The sequence below is a fragment of the Cupressus sempervirens genome, chromosome 5 (assembly GCF_028749045.1).
Source record: "Cupressus sempervirens isolate cs-2001-9-10 chromosome 5, ASM2874904v1, whole genome shotgun sequence".
NCBI lineage: Eukaryota > Viridiplantae > Streptophyta > Pinopsida > Cupressales > Cupressaceae > Cupressus > Cupressus sempervirens.
In genome coordinates this window covers 333,377,411-333,394,425 of record NC_143122.1, presented here as the reverse complement: position 1 = coordinate 333,394,425, position 17,015 = coordinate 333,377,411, and the positions used below count along the sequence as shown (strand labels likewise).

At 36.8% G+C, this 17,015-nt stretch overlaps 1 protein-coding gene across 1 annotated transcript in view; it reads right to left on the bottom strand.

Moving 5' to 3' along the window:
- The window catches only part of LOC149556056 (uncharacterized protein At2g33490-like), a 130,717-nt gene that overhangs the window by 51,211 nt on the left and 62,491 nt on the right, over positions 1-17,015 (bottom strand). The window contains exons 6-8 of the mRNA XM_089830180.1: positions 5,200-5,228; positions 4,900-5,104; positions 4,614-4,799 (exon numbers count right to left, since the gene is read on the bottom strand). Coding sequence (XP_089686306.1) covers positions 4,614-4,799; positions 4,900-5,104; positions 5,200-5,228 — 420 coding nt within the window. The remainder of the gene's footprint in view (positions 1-4,613; positions 4,800-4,899; positions 5,105-5,199; positions 5,229-17,015) is intronic.

Sequence of the window (17,015 nt, the reverse complement as noted above, 5' to 3'; positions counted from 1 at the left end):
GGTTAAGGGCATGATGAGTGGGGTTGAGTATGTAAGAGGGATGTAAGAGGAATGAGTGTGGAAGAGGGAAGAGTGTGGAAGATGGGTGTAAGAGTCATGAGTGGGCTTGTAAGAGTCTTTATGTTTTGTAAGAGCACTCATGACTTAGTGGTTGGGTTTTTTTGAGGGGAGACTTTGGTTTGGATTAGGAAAGTCTTAAACTTGTTTAAGGAATGTGACAACATTAGGGGGTGGATTAGGCTTGGGTTTAGGATTAGATTAGGGATGTTAGAGATGTGCAAGTGGATGGCATTAATGAGGGTGGGTGAGTTAGTGGCTAAGCTTGGTTAGTATGGGTGGATGGGGTGGATTAGGCTAAATGGAGGATTAGAGATAGGTTAGGGTTTTTTTGAATTTGAGGATTTCATTTATCAAATAGATTTATTTAATAAATGGGGATTTTTGGAATTAGATAGGAGAAAAGGATTTAATTGATAAATAATAGATTATTTGATTTATCAATTAGGACTATAGATGATTAATTAAATTAATCAACTAGGGGATGACAAAGGATTAATTAAATAAGAATTTAATTAATGATGCCTTTAGAGATGGCTAAATTAGATTACCAAAGTAGTGTAATCAAATTTAGGTGTCTACAAGGAGAAGTCATGAGTTTGTCATGAGTGAACCACTGAAGCACAATTTTGGAGTACAGGAGGGTGTGTGTAGAGGGAGTTAGTACAGAAAGGACAAGGGCAAGCAAAGGGCCAAAGTACAGAACCAACTGGATGTATAGCTGACACCACAAAATGTAGCATTTGAAGGACTGAATGGGTTGGAATGAGAATCTAGATGACGACCTTGTCAAAGCAAGCATACGGAAGGTGCAAGTTGAGTGGGCAATCCGAATGCCAGTTTTCTGTATCTGAGATTTCGAAGAAGTATTGCGTACCATGATTGAGGCATATGATAGGCATTCTTGGAAGAGTTCAGTTCCATATTTGGGGTACGACATGGTGATTTCATTTCGACCAGATGACTTTAACAGGGTATTCGGTATACTAGGAACGACGCAAGGAGGCAAGAAAATAGATAGTAAGCCACAAAAGATGGATAAGGAGAGGAAATTGAAGCTGGTGGAATTAGTGTGTCAAGATCAAGTACAACAGGAGAAAGATGCCCTGTTTCCCATGCCAACTGCTGGGTAGCAAGTCGATCGGCCATCTCCTCCCGAGCCTTCTTTGCGGCCTCCCGAGCTTCTTGCCCAGACTCTGCCCGCTATCTCTCTGTAAGCACCAATGATGCTAGGATCTTGCTTTTCTCGGCAATGTCACTGAGGCATGAATGGATATCCTTATCTTTTTCCTCCGCTACAGGTGTAGGATGTTGTGTTTGTACCCTCCTTTCTGATTTTTCTGGTGCCTCTGCACTCTAATCGCCTACTTCTAGTGATGAGGGGACTTTGACCACCCCGCTGTTTGACCAAATTGCTTCTAACTGAAGATCCTCCCGCATAGGAGACTGAATGGAGGGACCTCTGGCAACAGGAGCAAGTAGCCCTCACCTTAGGTACTCACTCGCTCGACTCGCTGAGCTAATCTGTTCCACTGCTAGCATCTGGAGTTCTACTTCCAACATGCTCAAATCAGCATCTTGATCTGTTGCCTCATCCAACAGGGTGTCGACTATCGTGACTACTACATCCGTCCCAATCACCTCTAGTCAAACCTGCTCCTGTGCGCCTCCCTGACTGACTCCTCTCTCTGTGGCTATCAAGTTTGCTATAGGAGATGGTTGTGGCAAACCTACTGCTACTGACTGAAGTGATCCCTGCTCTGGAGGTACGGGGGTCGAGTCTTGAACCGTTGGCTAAGGTTGTGTTCCCATAGGTGTATCCGCTGGTGATGCTGTCCTCCGGCTTACTGAAGGTTGGGCTGCCGCTAATGTGAAACTAATCCTGCTACTACTGCTGTTGTCCGTGATCTGGGATTTAGAGTGACTAGGGTCATCACCACAGTATGTCGAAACTGTCCAAAACTTGGAATGTGAACATCTACCATGGTGTGCATGCGCAGAGTTGAAAATGATGGCATAGCTACTACTAGTGCAGCAATCAACTGTCACGAAAAGCGAAGTGGAGTCGCTGAAATCACCCCAGCTTCCTCATCATCGTCCTCCTCATCCTGCTCCACCTCCTCCATATCCTCCGAGTCGTCCTCCTCACAAGATGTATCCTGGCAGCCATTATCTGTATTACCTGATTCCTCCACCTCCTGTCATACCCTCTTTTGGCCAAAGCCTTTCTACCCTCCACGCGAGTCTAAATGCCTCCACTGCATTATCAAAGGCTCCCCAGGTACTACCGAACTTGGCTATATTTCCAACATTTCTTAGGGTATCGTCTTCGCAGTCGCCTCCAGGAAGAGTCTGGTGGCACAGTGCAGCATGTAAAATGTTTTATGCTGCAATGTCATAAACTCATCCATGCGTGTGGCCAATAGAGAAGCCCAATCATAAACCCTCCTGTTCATGAGTCCGTTCATGAGTCCGTTCATCATACTGACCAGCGGAAAGGAGATCTTTGATGCCCAACAAGACCCTGTAAGTCTGCTCTTTATCACGTCCATGAGACACCTCCAATGGCCTTCTCTGATGTCAGATTTCTGCAACCCTCTTCTCTTGGAGGTCTGGATAAGGGCATCTTTCTCCTGTTGTACTTGATCTTGACACACTAATTCCACCAGCTTCAATTTCCTCTCCTTATCAAGTAATCAAAGAGAAGCTTGTTATCTGGCACACAAAGAGGTTTTGAGGTTCAAGGTCTTCCTAGCAAAGAGGCACTCTTGGAGGAAATAGGTCTCTACATGAATACCCACTGGTTCTTACTGAACCAACTTGCCTTCACGGCACAATAACACGGCCCTGGCCAGGACAAACTTGGGTGTATATTGTACCTTGAGTTGGACACACACTATATGCCCCTTCTCCAAATGTTCCAATGCCAACAATAAAATCCAACCTGCACTCTTTTATGCCCTTCTTATTTATTTTCCGATATTTCTCATGTCTTTTAATGAATTTCAATATTTTTTATAAGTATTCCACAGGTAGTTATAAAATTTACACCCTTTCATAACAATAATATTACATAAAAATGTGTTTCGAATTTATTTAATACATTTTCTTTACTCGGGAAAAAGTCCCATAACAATCATGTTGACATACAAGTTGTGCTTGATAAGAACAAGAAGGTTTTTGTGGACATTCCTCCCGGCATATCACCTGATCATGGATTTGAGAACATAATAAAGTGCTAAGCCAGTCATTACTACTCCTCAACACCACCCAAGACATTTTAACAAGGAAAATGAGAAAACGATTGAGTGACTTGCCATGGGACATATTAGACCTAGCTCAATCCCATTTGCTTCTTCAATGGTATGTGATGAAGATGTGCACAAGATAGCATTCAAATACCACTATGGTCAATGTGCATTTTTGGTGATGTCACTTTGTCTCACCAACACACCTGTCACATTTCAATTATGTATGAACCACATTTTTAATAAGCAATTGTGTAACTATGTTTTGGTGTTCTTTCATGATATCCAAATATTTAGCAAATCATGAAAAGAACACTCACAATATTTGGATGAGGTTGTGGGCATCATGGAGCAGCACTTTTTAGTTGCTCAAGATTCCAAATGTGAGTTTGGTTTGACATAGATTTTATACCTCAGCCATGTGATAGAGGCCAAAGGAGTCAAAGTTCATCAAGAGAAAATATAAGTAATATTGGATTGGCCTCCACCTAGAAATGTTTCTGATTTGAGAGGATTTCTTGGTTCATGTTCTTACTACAAGAGATTTGTTGAGGATTTTTCTCAAATTGCAGCCACTCACAGATCATAGAGATTTGTTGTAATCTTTTATTATTGTAACTCTTCTAATGAAAGGTGGTGACCTTTTGAATAAAGCAGATTTCATTCCAAGCCAAAAAGGAGGAGCAACAATAAAAGATTATTGCTCAAATTTTGAGAGCAAAGGCAAAGTAAAAGAGGATCCCAAAAGGGGATATTACATATACTATATGATAGCATCTTTGTAAAGTAACTTGGCTCATAACATCAAAGTGATTGTTAGACATTAATTTTTTATTAACCAATCATTATGTACAGAGTATGTGAAGTATAGAATGAGAATATTATACAGCATATGCAAAAGGAAAACATAAGTTGTACTTCACATTTTGTCAAAAACTTGTTAGCCTAATCTCAGGTTTTAGCTTGGTTGAAAATTTGGAGCATTACAATGGAGATAACACCATCTCACAAGCTCAGGAATATGTAGACCAAACAGAAAAAAATTCACAGCTAAATAAATAAATGCACACTAATAAAAAAACGTATAGTTGAAAGACTTTGTTGTTTTAATATCCTTACTCAATAAAGGAGGGACTGTATTTATTCATTATTGCATTGTCAGTCCAGATATTAATTTTATTATATTCTCTATTTGTTTAATATTGTTGTGATGGTTTCCAGCTTAGCCTTCCAAAAAACTGGTTGATAATGCAAATTTGTTTCACAAAAATATTGCATAGACAGAAATGGCATAGGCAATTGCTTGACCTGAAAAGAACTTTCAGTGTTTGCAGATTCGTCAAGTTCAAAACTACTCTCTTGGAAGGAAAAACTTGCTCCACCATCATCATCTAAGTCACTCAACTGGTGGTCAATGTGTTGTTCCTTAACAATTTCGTTAAAGTGAGGCTCAAGTGCTTCTAGAGAAGCAAGTCCCTTTCTGAATAATTGCAACTGCTCCAAGAAGAAACCTTGAGTCAAAATTTGCAACTGTTAAATTTGCAAGGTATGAGAAAAAGAGCTTGTATATTATACATATATAAGTGAAAGAAACCTGTGATGTATGGTGACGCGCAGTCTGTGTTAGAAGAGTACGCGATTGTCCTTTCTTTAGTGACATCAAGCGACAAACAAGGAATGTTGCTAGTTCATCATACTCATCTTTAGTTACTTTCAATTGCTGAACAGAAAAAACATCTGCTTTACTGTTCCTAGATTTTCCTTTTGTCTTCTGCATCCTCGTATGTTCATATACATCCCTGTGGCTCATTGGACATATGTCACTTTTATCCATGCAATATATACTACAAATATAATAGAGGAAGTAACAAATTATGGAAACCATTATCCGCACCTTTTCAGATCACACTGACATCTTAATTCCTGCAAAATCATGAAAGCACAATAAATATATGGACGGATAAATCAAAATTTATGTTCATAATCCTGTCAGTCCTTTCAACTTTTTGATAAATATATTAGATTATTATATTAAAAAGGAACCATATGACTAAAAATTGTTTAAGCATGGAATCAATCCAAAATAGCAGTAAACCTTTGGGGAGCAAAACCTTTATGGCAAATTTGGAGCTCAAGATAGACAACTATTTTGAACACAACAATGAACCCTAAACAATTTATCAGAAGAAATTTGATTATGCAGTCTAGTCTAAATCAATCACAACCTAAGCACTAGTAGGAGATATTTTCTCCTAAATATTTCATTATTTTCTAGAGCCGACCTAGAAAGGAGGTCACTTAGTTTTGTACTTAAAGAGGATAAAGTCCTCTCAATTGATGATCAATTTTATCTCAATTCATATCTTCTTCAGCAGCAGCAGTTTGCCTCCAATCAGCAGAATCAATTCTAAGAAATGTGTAATTATTCGTATTTCACTTTAAGCAGATGTGTCTCCATTCATTGTATTAAATGCAAGCTCATCTAGGACGTGCTATAAATACATGTTCTCTTCTTATTCATCTGATACACAAGATATCACTTTTGTAAAGTTTTTATCCCTCAAGTAGGAGGGATTTCCTGGGATAATTTGTTGTGTTCATTGATCTGTGTTGTATTTCTGCTTGCTTTTCATTTCTGATCTGAAAAGTAACATGGTATCAGAGCAGGCTTAAGTAAAGTTTGAATCAGATTTGTTCAAGCAATCAAGGCAATTGTTATGTAGGGTAGTCTGCAAAAGAAACGAAGATAGTGAACGGTGTCAAGGTAAAGGACAGGCTCGAATGAATGAATGGATGTTTTTAATATCATCCACGAGGCCAAGTAGCCCATGGGACCTACGGATAACTAGCGAGCGAAAACTAAAAATGCAGCAGACCCTCAATATTAGATCTCTTTCTTTTTCTTCTTATTGGATCTCCTGTTGTGTATCTTGGTTAGGGAATCTGCTACCCTGGTGATCTTTTCTTCTTTAAACAAATTTCTCAATGTGTTCACTTTTAGGGTGTCAATGTAACTCTCCCGAATATCATTGTAGGTTGGACACTCTATGATGTCATGTCATTATGTCTCCACCGTTTCTTGGGTGCAATAACAACATTTCCTATCTACCCACTCTTCTTTAGGTATCACCCACCTTCCAATTTCACATCTAAGTTGGTGTGAACTAGTTCTTATCTGGGTGATTAGCATTTTTAGTTTCCATTTTATTCCCATTTCTATGTAGTTCTTTTTAGTATGGTCATGTGTGGGATTGAAGTGTTTGATGTAGTACTCCTTCCTCCCAAAAATCCCACTCCACATGCTTTTCTTCAATTTGCCTTGAATACATTTTTTTATATCCTAGTTGCTGCTCAGGAACTCACTTATTTTAATACCTTACTTATCCATCGATTTGTTGTTTTGTTTCATCAACATGATCTTTCTATTGGCAATGGGTCGGCATCCCTTGCAAGGCTCGCGACATAGCCTAAACGCCTCTTATGGTTCTATAAGACTATCAGTTGTATCAGGGATTGACATGTCAATCTTTTGGTGCAATGGCAACCCTGACCATTCTAACACTTTCTTCTACCTAATTTCTCATTTACTTCTATATTTGTCTCGCAATGTTTCTCTATGTTCTCTAATCTCCTTGAGTACCATAGTTATCATTTCAATAGGAAAAGCCCCAGCTTCTCCCAACACAATCTCATGAAATAGATGATTTAATCTTAAGGCTACTCATGATTAAATATTTTTGCAGCCTTTCTATCTGTCTCCACTTGTTGAAGTGTCACTGCCCCATACCTCGCATCCATATAGCATAATCGGCACTACTGGAAGCCCACAAAGAGTTCTTCTAGTTTCCAATTCCATAGTTCAGCACTTCTGCACCTATTTTGTAGTGAGTATAATGCTTTCCATCCCCCTTGTAAACTTTTTTCTTTACAAGTTTCCTAACTAAGTTTATTATGAAAATCATGACCCGGGTATTTATAATCTTATATTCATTGACCACTTGCAAATGGCTGCCCCAAAGATGTATCTCTATGAACCTTCTTTCTTTTCAAGGATAAGATAATTCATCTTATCTTAACTTATCTCATCACTTGCATCCCAAACTCATTACAAAATAATTCTACGGATTTCAAGTGTTCCTTTAAATCTTGTGTTGTTTTTGCCATTAGAATAAGATCATCTGCATACAGGAGCAGCTTTATTACATAGCTAGTCAAATGAAGCCCACCACTGTTGATCTTGTTTAACCATTCCTCTATTCTATCAATGTACATCCCGAAAAGAGTATGGGATAAAACGCATCCCTGCTTGACTCCAGTATCACTTACAAAATATTCTGATAGGCCTTGTGCAATTTTGATTTTGGCCCAGACTTGCTCTTATAACCTATGAACAGCCACCCATGTTCTGGGATTTTCAAATTTTCCATCCTATTCCAAAGTTTGCTACTGGGCGTCAAAAGCTTTCTGGGAGTCAACAAAGCAGAAAAAAATTCTCCACCTTGCATATCCCAAACTTTCTCAATCAAGTGCCTCAGTGTGTCGCAATTCTCTATCGTAGAGTATTTGATCTAAAACTTGCTTTCCCATTGGCCATTGTTCCTTCCTTTTCAGTCCGCGTGCTGATTCGCATTTCTATCATGCTCCCAAAAAGCTTATTGAAAAGAGGGATTATCATTATAGTGCAGTAATTTGAAGGGTTGTTGACGTCGCCAATTTTGTGCAAGGAGATGACAACACTAGTTGTCCAATTTGTTGGAAACTCATTCTTAATGACCGTTGAGTATTCTTCTGATGCTAGGCAATGTAGCATCAAATTTCAACTCCTAGAAATTCAGAGTTCTCATCATCTTAGAGGAGAATGATTTTCTAGATTTCATGGAAAATGAAGTGCCTAAGCCATCTAATGCTGGAAGAAAATTGAATAAAATCTAGAAAGATATGGTAGACTCCTTCAAGGATCACCTAGTTCCAATTATCTCCAAGATGAAGACAACCAAAGAAATGTCCATGGCTCTACGAGGATCATATGAGATCAACAATACCAGAAGAGTCCTTGCCTTGAGATAAGGATTCCATCGTATAAAATTGACTAAAGGTGATTCAGTCAATTCTTTATTCATGACGATTTCTGAATTGAGAGATCAGCTATGCACTATTGGGGACATAATTGAAGATAGAGATATGATTATGTTGGCACTGAATGGTCTTCCACAATCTTAGAAGCCTTTTATTCAAAGCATCCGTGTGAGATCTAAGTTGACCAGGTTTGATCATCTTCAAGCTGATTGCATTAGAGAAAAATCCAACAAGAGGAAATGGACGAAACTCTCATAATGAAGAAAGCCATGTCCTTGCTACACATACTTCTAGAAGAGAAGGAAAACAAGGCACTTTCAAAAGGAATAAAAATAGAAAATCAGGTTTTGTTCCAAAACCGAAGGAGGATATCTTGCACATCCAATGTTACAGGACAGAAAGTATGGTCACTATGCTCGAGCCTGCATATCAAAATCAAAGAAGCATGCTTCTACTGCAGATATTGATGGTGTGTCACCACAAAAGAAATCTAGAGACAACTGAGAAAATCTTATATTCTCCTGTCTTTCAAGCAATGTTCCAATTGACAATGACACTTGGTTGATAGATAATTGTGCTTCACATCACATCACAGGCTATAGAGAGAAGCGTACAGAACTAGTAGAGAAAAAGTCAAACCAGTAAGTGATAATTGAAGATGATGCTTGTTACTCCGTAAAGAGAGTTGCAGCCACTTCTTTCTAGCTAGATTCAAGTATCCATCTCCATTTGAGTGATGTCTTGTTTGTACCAAGGATCAAAGGAAATCTAATCTCCATTTCAGCCTTGTCGGACAAAGGGTATTGTGGAACACAAGTTTACTAGGGTGGGCGAATTAGTGGTAAATATAACTTAAACTTTTCATCCAAATTTTAACTGTAAATATTTACTTCAGATTGTATTGCAAACCTAAAGCATCAAAATATAGAAATTCCAACTGTAAATAGTTACTGTAGATTGTATTGTCAATCTCTTCTCGTAAGCTGTTAGAATAACATGCAAATCATCTATTGTTATTTTAGTACGATCTCTCACTTCTTCTATTAGCAGAAATTTTTGCATTATATCTGTAAGGTAAGGAACGTAAAACCATTTTGCACAACAGTTGGTTCTTTTACTTTTTCTCCTAAGCCTTTAATCGCATTAACAACTTCATCAACTCTTGAAAGATAATCAGCAATGCACTCATCTTCTTTCATTTTTAATTGCTTGAACCTGGCTTTTTACGTTTGCAGTATTGCTTGTTTTACCTTATCATTCTCTTCATAGATGCCTTTGAACTTATACCAAATTTCCTTGGTTGTTTTACAATGTATAACCTTAGTAAAATCATTAATAGCTAAACCACATAATAAGGCACTTCTAGCTTTAGTATTGTTTTCATTCCATAATCTCTCTTATCTGCAAGACCCATTAAAGGAGCTTTGGGTAAAGTGTAACCATCTTCAACAGACATCCAAGCATCATAGCCAATTGAAGCAATATAACTTTCCATTCTAACACTCCAAAAAGTATACTTTGTTCCATCAAATAAAAGTGCCTTATTTGAAGATGCTCCTTCTAAATTGCCCACGTGTTCTAATCACAGAATTTTCTTAGGCTGATTAGGTCTTTTGACAAACACTCACTTTGATACCAATTGTATAACACAGGTTTACTACTAAGAGATGTTGGTGACTTAGTAGTAAATATAACTCAAACTGTTCATCCAATTTCCAACTGTAAGCATGTCTTTCAGGTTGCATTGTAAAACTAAAGCATCAAAATTAAGAAATAAGAGAAACACCTTGAGACCATGAGGGAATGTAAAAGAATATGACATAGAAAACCCAACAAATCTACTGTCCTAATCCAGCCTCACAAATCTGAAACCAATTACAACTTTAAGGGCTCAAACCCTATGTAGTCTCCAAACCCCCTAGGCACCAGCTTTCCTCAATTATCTAAGCCCCAAATCAGACTTTCCGACCTCCAAATCTAAAACATGAACAATCAAACTGAGAATTGACTAAGAACATTCAAAGCTCATTTGTCTTTTTATGAACTGATCACACTAAGATTCTGATAATAGAAAAAATCTTCACCATATCTCTGTGAAATATCTTCAGACTGAATTCAAACAATATAGTTTGGAATATTACATTTGCACATTAAAGTCAGACTGAAATCATCATAATTGCTCCATAAGCCATGAACATTAACAGAAAGAATGCTTTTGAAGAATCTTTGTTATGAATGTGGTTTGAATGTAATCTCAGAAAGTATTTATGCAAAGACAACTTAATAGTCTCTAACAATCTGAGTTCCGAAACACAACTGCCTGAAGAACAACTTCTATGTAAATATCAAAATATCAGACCTTATAAAGAACAAGATACACCAAAACAGAATTTATATATATATACCTGAGTCTTTTTATCAAATATGCTGCCTTTTCATAACCCATTTCCTCTTCAGCCTTTATGCACTCATTTATATTTTTCAACACAAGTGTTTGTACAAAAATTCAGCCTCACTCAACACTTTCAATCATTATTAAATTCAAAACTCATTCACATCCTCATTTTTCTCCTCCAATCTCTTCAATATAAACTGACAATATTCTATGTCGACTTATACATTTGGAATGACCCAGCCATGAGTCGGGTATGTAACAGCTTCTTCTTTTTATTAACAAATAAACATTAGTCAACACAATCTATTTCCAGTTTGTCAATAACACCTGTCCTTTTAACCCAACAACCATTACTATTAACCCAAAACTTAGTAAAGCCTGATAAATTAATCACATATATATACAACACAATAGTCATGCTCTGTATACCTTGCCGAAAAATTGTTTTCCATATGAAGTTTCTGACAGCAATGACAGAAGAGGTGCCAAATTCTGACTGCATAAATCTCATTCTTATTGTCATTGTTAAAATATTCATTTCTACATTTTGACTGTATTGTTCCTCTCTTTTATTTGTTTTTTTATAACAAACGACTACTGAGGATTTTTCATCGTGACATAAATATCATACCATCATTTGTCTTTATCAGTCAGAAATAATGGCTCTTGTCTACTTTTCAGCCACCACCGAACAAAGCAAAAACTTCCATATATCAAGCCCAAGGGTCACATTATAATAATGTTCTTCTATACCCAACATTTATCTTATCAGGCTGACATGAAAGCAAGCAGCTGACTCAGATAAGGACAACAGAGATGTTCTTTTGTCTTTATAGCTTTTTGTCCATATTTGATTTTGCTTCATGTCTCTTTTGATATTTCTTCTTTACATGGAGGCTGCTAAGCACGTAGGCATCTCCCATTAATATTTTTCTCTTACAGATCTCGGCATCAAACATATGATAATTTATTGGCATAAACAGTAAACATCTGCAATGATATAAGGATTCCTTCATGTTTGTTTGTGAGAATAATGACATAAATTTCCTTCGTGCTTTGACATTTATGACATTTATCCCAACACGTACAAGGTTTGTTTTTTCTGAAGGAAAAGTTCTTGGATGGCCCAAGAACTCTAGCAGAAAATCAGCTTGGATGATTGGCATTCGACAGGAGAGCCTATACAAATTATCAATTCTACCAGCTCAGGCATTAATGCATAATTATATCAATTTGAGTGACATAAGGCACAGGAGACATGCTCACTTTCATTTCAGAGCTCTTCCGTCTATGGAGAAGGTGGTTACTAGACTTCCAAAGATTGGTCTAGAGTATGATGGAATTTGCAGAGGATGTGCACTTGGTAAGAATATCAAGAGCCACTTTCATAGCAGTGCTAGTAGATCAAAGGAAATTTTAGATCTAGTTTACTCTAATTTATGTGCACCAATGTTTGTGGCTTCTTTGAGTGGTTTTTTGTATTATGCAAACTTCATTGATGATTCTTCTTGGAAGTCTTGGATCTACTTCTCAAAATCTAAGGAATCTAAGGAAATCCTTGATAGATTCAAATAATTCAAGGCTCAACTCAAAAATATATTGACAAAAACAATTGAAATTATGAGATCTGATAATGGAGGGGAGTACACTTCTGGAGGTTTTTGTAATTTCTGTATTGAGGCTGGGATCAAGAGGTAGTTTTGTGTCCTCTACAATCCTCAACAAAATGGGGTTGAAAGAAAGAACAAATCCCTAATAGAAGCGGCCAAAGCTATGATTCATGATAAAGATTTGCATAGTTTCCTATGACCAAAAGCTTTCAGAGCAACAATATATGTTAAATACAGAAGCCCTCACTGAATATTGGGAAACATGATTCTTGAGAAGGCTACCACAGGTGTGACACTAGAAGTTAGTCACTTGAGGATATTTGGTTGTCTTTTAGCATTCACATGCCCAAGGGTAACAGATCAAAGTTAGAACCTTCTAACAAGAAGGATATAATTGTGGGTTACAGTGAGTCTTCAAAGGCCTGCCTACAGAGTTTCTATTCCAGAGCAGAAACAGATTATGATCAGCACGAATGTCACCTTTGAAGAGGAAGTAGCTGTCAAAAGATCCAAATGAACTTCCATAGAGATAGACAGTGACGAGGAGACTTCTCAAGGTATGTGCATATCTCCTAATCATACCTCATGTTACATCCCAAATTTTGACCTAATTTTAAATTTGCTCATAGCCATTGGATTTAACGGGTTTTTCTTTCATAATCATGTGAAGTAGGCAGTTATTTATATCCGATGTATTAACTGTTAATGAAGATGGCCTTTAACCATTAATTGTTATATGATGTTTAGCAGTTGCTTGATTTTGGAATTACGGTTAATAATTAAATTCTTTTAAATGTTTATATGAAAATTATTATGGAATTTGTTATTATGGTGGAAATGTTTCCCGGGTGATTGCAGGAGAAGATGAAAGGGGGAAACATTGCTAAACGGGATCAATGGAATGGGATACTAACTTAGTCCAATCAATAGGATTGACAGGTATGACCTTAAACTTCCTTGGTAAGGACCTAGCGACTTGAACTTCAAGATACATCTATAGGACCCGCATGAGCTATTAAATCAATAGTTTAAGAAACATAAAATAATTTAATTAAAATATAATATGTACCTCCAAAGATTATAAATGAACTTTCACCATATTATTATAATATATACCTATGTACGTACACATAGATATAAAAATGAAGTGACCATAATATTATTTTCTTATAATAAAATGATGCCACCTCACCAATATATCTACATGTACGTAGATAAATATAAACCATAATATTTTTCTTCAAATTATAATCTTCAAATCTTCTTCCAACCTTTATTCTTTCTTTTTCTTAAAAAACCGATTTAACACTTGGCATTTTTATTAGTGTTCAAAGAGCCAAGATATTCTTTATGTTACGGAAGCCAAGGAGTCACGTTTTTCCTTTTTAATAGGAGTCAAGAGTGAGAGGTGGATATCTATTCAAGCACCCAACTACCTTTCTCAAGATCGGCGTCCTTTATCATTTTCGACTTCATTATTTCCGTCTTTCCTTTGCTCATATTTTCGGCTTCCACTTACCATTCGAATCTTTGCAAACTCCAATCAAAATCTCTGTAGATTATAGCGTTGCCATTCTTGTTACAGGTTGTCGTATATTGTTCTTCCTTGTTGAAGTTGAGGTTGCTTTTACATACTGCGCTTACACCAAGTAATCAATTTGAAGAAGAGTTGATACACAAGCATCTAGCAAGACTCGGGCATTTCCAGAATTTATACCAAGTCATGTGGTTGATCATTTTCCAAATATTGCTATAATTCCTTTAAAAACTATTAATGCATTTCAATTTCCATAGCAGTAAATTGCAGATTATACTCATTCATACTTGAATAACCTTAAGAAGTTGTTGCTATAAATCATAGCAAAGTATCCAAGACATGGAATCATAAATTATTTTTGCCATTGGAAATCACAATCCAATGATTTGATTTCTGCAAGTCTTTAAGAGTATAATCTCTCAAATCATAGAATGTGAAACGTTGGAAGCATCTAAATCTCATGCATTAAGATAGGGCCGATTGCTCTAAGAATCCGAACACCTAGGACTTACCGGCTATATAGCCATGGAAAGGTGAAAAAGTGAGATGAAATCTACAAGAACACGGAAGTGGAATCAGCTATGATTAAATAGATTAAATAATCTTACTTATAGCTAATGCTCGTCCTTAGTAATGTTTCCTGTTGTCAAGTCGAGCAGTGGTGATCGGGTCATTGAACCCATTAGAAAACCTTGGCCAAGGTAGTTTAAAGGCATGTTTTCCATCTATTGATCACTTAATGTCAGTGGTGCCAGTTATGCAAACATGTTCGTCCATAACTGTGTGGACATGCTAAACACCAGTATGCTCAGGTGACTAGACTAAGAGTATCCCAAGCCCAATCCCGAGGTAGGGAGGGTCTTTCTAATTCAATAGATTGTGTGGGGATAAGTATGGTCCGAGGTTGGGAGGTTAAGCCTAAGTCAATGTTTCTCCTCTTACCGAAAGCTGAGGCTTGTACAACCAGCTAAAGACTCACCGGATGATACTTGTATATTTTCTTTTATCTTCTTTCCATAGTAAGCATTTACTTTACTTATACGTAGAAAAAGATAGTTAATCATTATTATAGTTATTGTTAAATACTGTTATTTTCAGTTAATCGTAATCTAGTTATCTCAGTTAATTATTGATACAGTTATTTTTCAGTTGATCATTAATCTATTTATACAATTATTTTATTTCAGTTGATCATTGACATAGATATCACAGATGAACATGGTTATTTCAGTTATCGTTGATAGTTAAAATAGTTAATGTCATATGAAAAGGATTTCAGTTATCTATTCAATGAATGTTGGGAAAATCTCTTTATAAACTGCTTTTGTTTTTGCTATAAAAAACTGTTTGTTACATATGGTATCAGGGAGCTGGGTTTGACACTGAACCTGGGGCACACTATTTACTAGTAAACCTGAAAGTTCTTAGAATAAATGTACAGGATGCAAGTATGTAAAACACCTCGCAAGAAGGCTCGACATCCCATCTTCTTGTACTTAATTAAAAACATGTCAAAATTCAACTACACTTGCTACTCCATGCCCCAAGACAATGAAACCCTAAACCAGGCCTTGCAACAAATGAAGAAGGAAAGAGTCAAGTGGACTCCTACCAGCAAAGAAGCATATAGGAACAAACTAATTCAAAACTGGAACGCTCATCAGGGCAACCCTCTTCTGCATTTCCACAGATCCTAGATGGTGCGGGATATGTACAAATCTAAATCAGAATTGAATGCTGAGAAGCAAAATTTAGATTCCATTATGTAAACATCCTCAGTAAAGGAAATTTTGTAAATAAGGCTGCCATGAATGCAACAACAAAAGTATTAAAGTTAACTAAATAAAATGGTTTATTCATGTGTTATACTCACTTGCAAAACTCTTTTAATTTGTTGTAGGCACACTTAAAAATATGTATACAATAAATTGACACAATTTTGTAAATTTTCAGGTTAAACTAGTAAAACAAAATGAATAGCAACGAGAACGTTGAAAATCATGACATGGTCATGAAAACACACAATCATCCACTGATTTGTTACTTCAGATTTTGCAAGAAACGCAATTGAAGTTGTATAATATAAAAAAGAGAATGAATGAGATGGCAGCCTAGATGGGGCATAACCAAGAGGAAACGCAATCATCACCTCCTCTTAGAAAAGAGACAGAAGTCTCTAGATACAAGAAGAAAACCTCTTCACCCACTCAAACTGAAAAACAAAACAAACAAGGAGTGACTGATCTGTCAGCAGATATTAAGAAAATCAAACTACCCAAATTTGTCGGTTCTAAATCCGGAGAGGATGCAGAGGCTTGGTTAACTGAAATGGAACAGTATTTTGAAATTAGGAACTTTTCAGAAACCTCAAAAGCAGTTTGGGGAATATACCACTTCACTGGAGAAGCCGCTAAATGGTGGGGAAACACCAAGGTTGAACAAAACATTAAAACCACTGAAATTACCTAATAAATTTGTAACCATTTTTAGGAACCGTTGGTTACCCCAAACCTTTTATGACCAAAAATTACTAGATTTCCAAAACCTGAAGCAAGGAGACATGACTGTACACAAGTACTGGGAAAAATTTACCCGATTACTAAAGCATGTACCACCCTATCAACAAGATAGAAAGCTAAAGGTGAGGAAATTCATTATGGGTCTAAATAATAGAATAGGAGGAGCAATTGATGTTCTCACTCCTCGAACCATGAAAGAAGCTTTAAAAAAGGTTGTCCAACAGGAATACAAAATCAAGAGAGATGACTCCATTCAGGATAATAAAAGGAAAACAAACTGGAATACGGAAGGTGTAGATACTGGATCTCAAAAAAAACAGTTTAAGGATTACAAGTATAGCAAGCCAGAATCAAAAGGAAATGGAATCAAGGATTTTAAAAGTAATTTCAGTGCAAGTAAAAATAATAAGAGCAATGAAAAGAAGGGGCCACCTTCGGGATGTTACACTTGTAAGGGAGATCATTGTGCTAGTAAATGCCCCGACAAACCCAACACCAATCAGCCGCACCGACCATCTCTTCCACAACAGCAGCATGTTTACCAACAAAGAATCCATGCAACCCTAGACAATA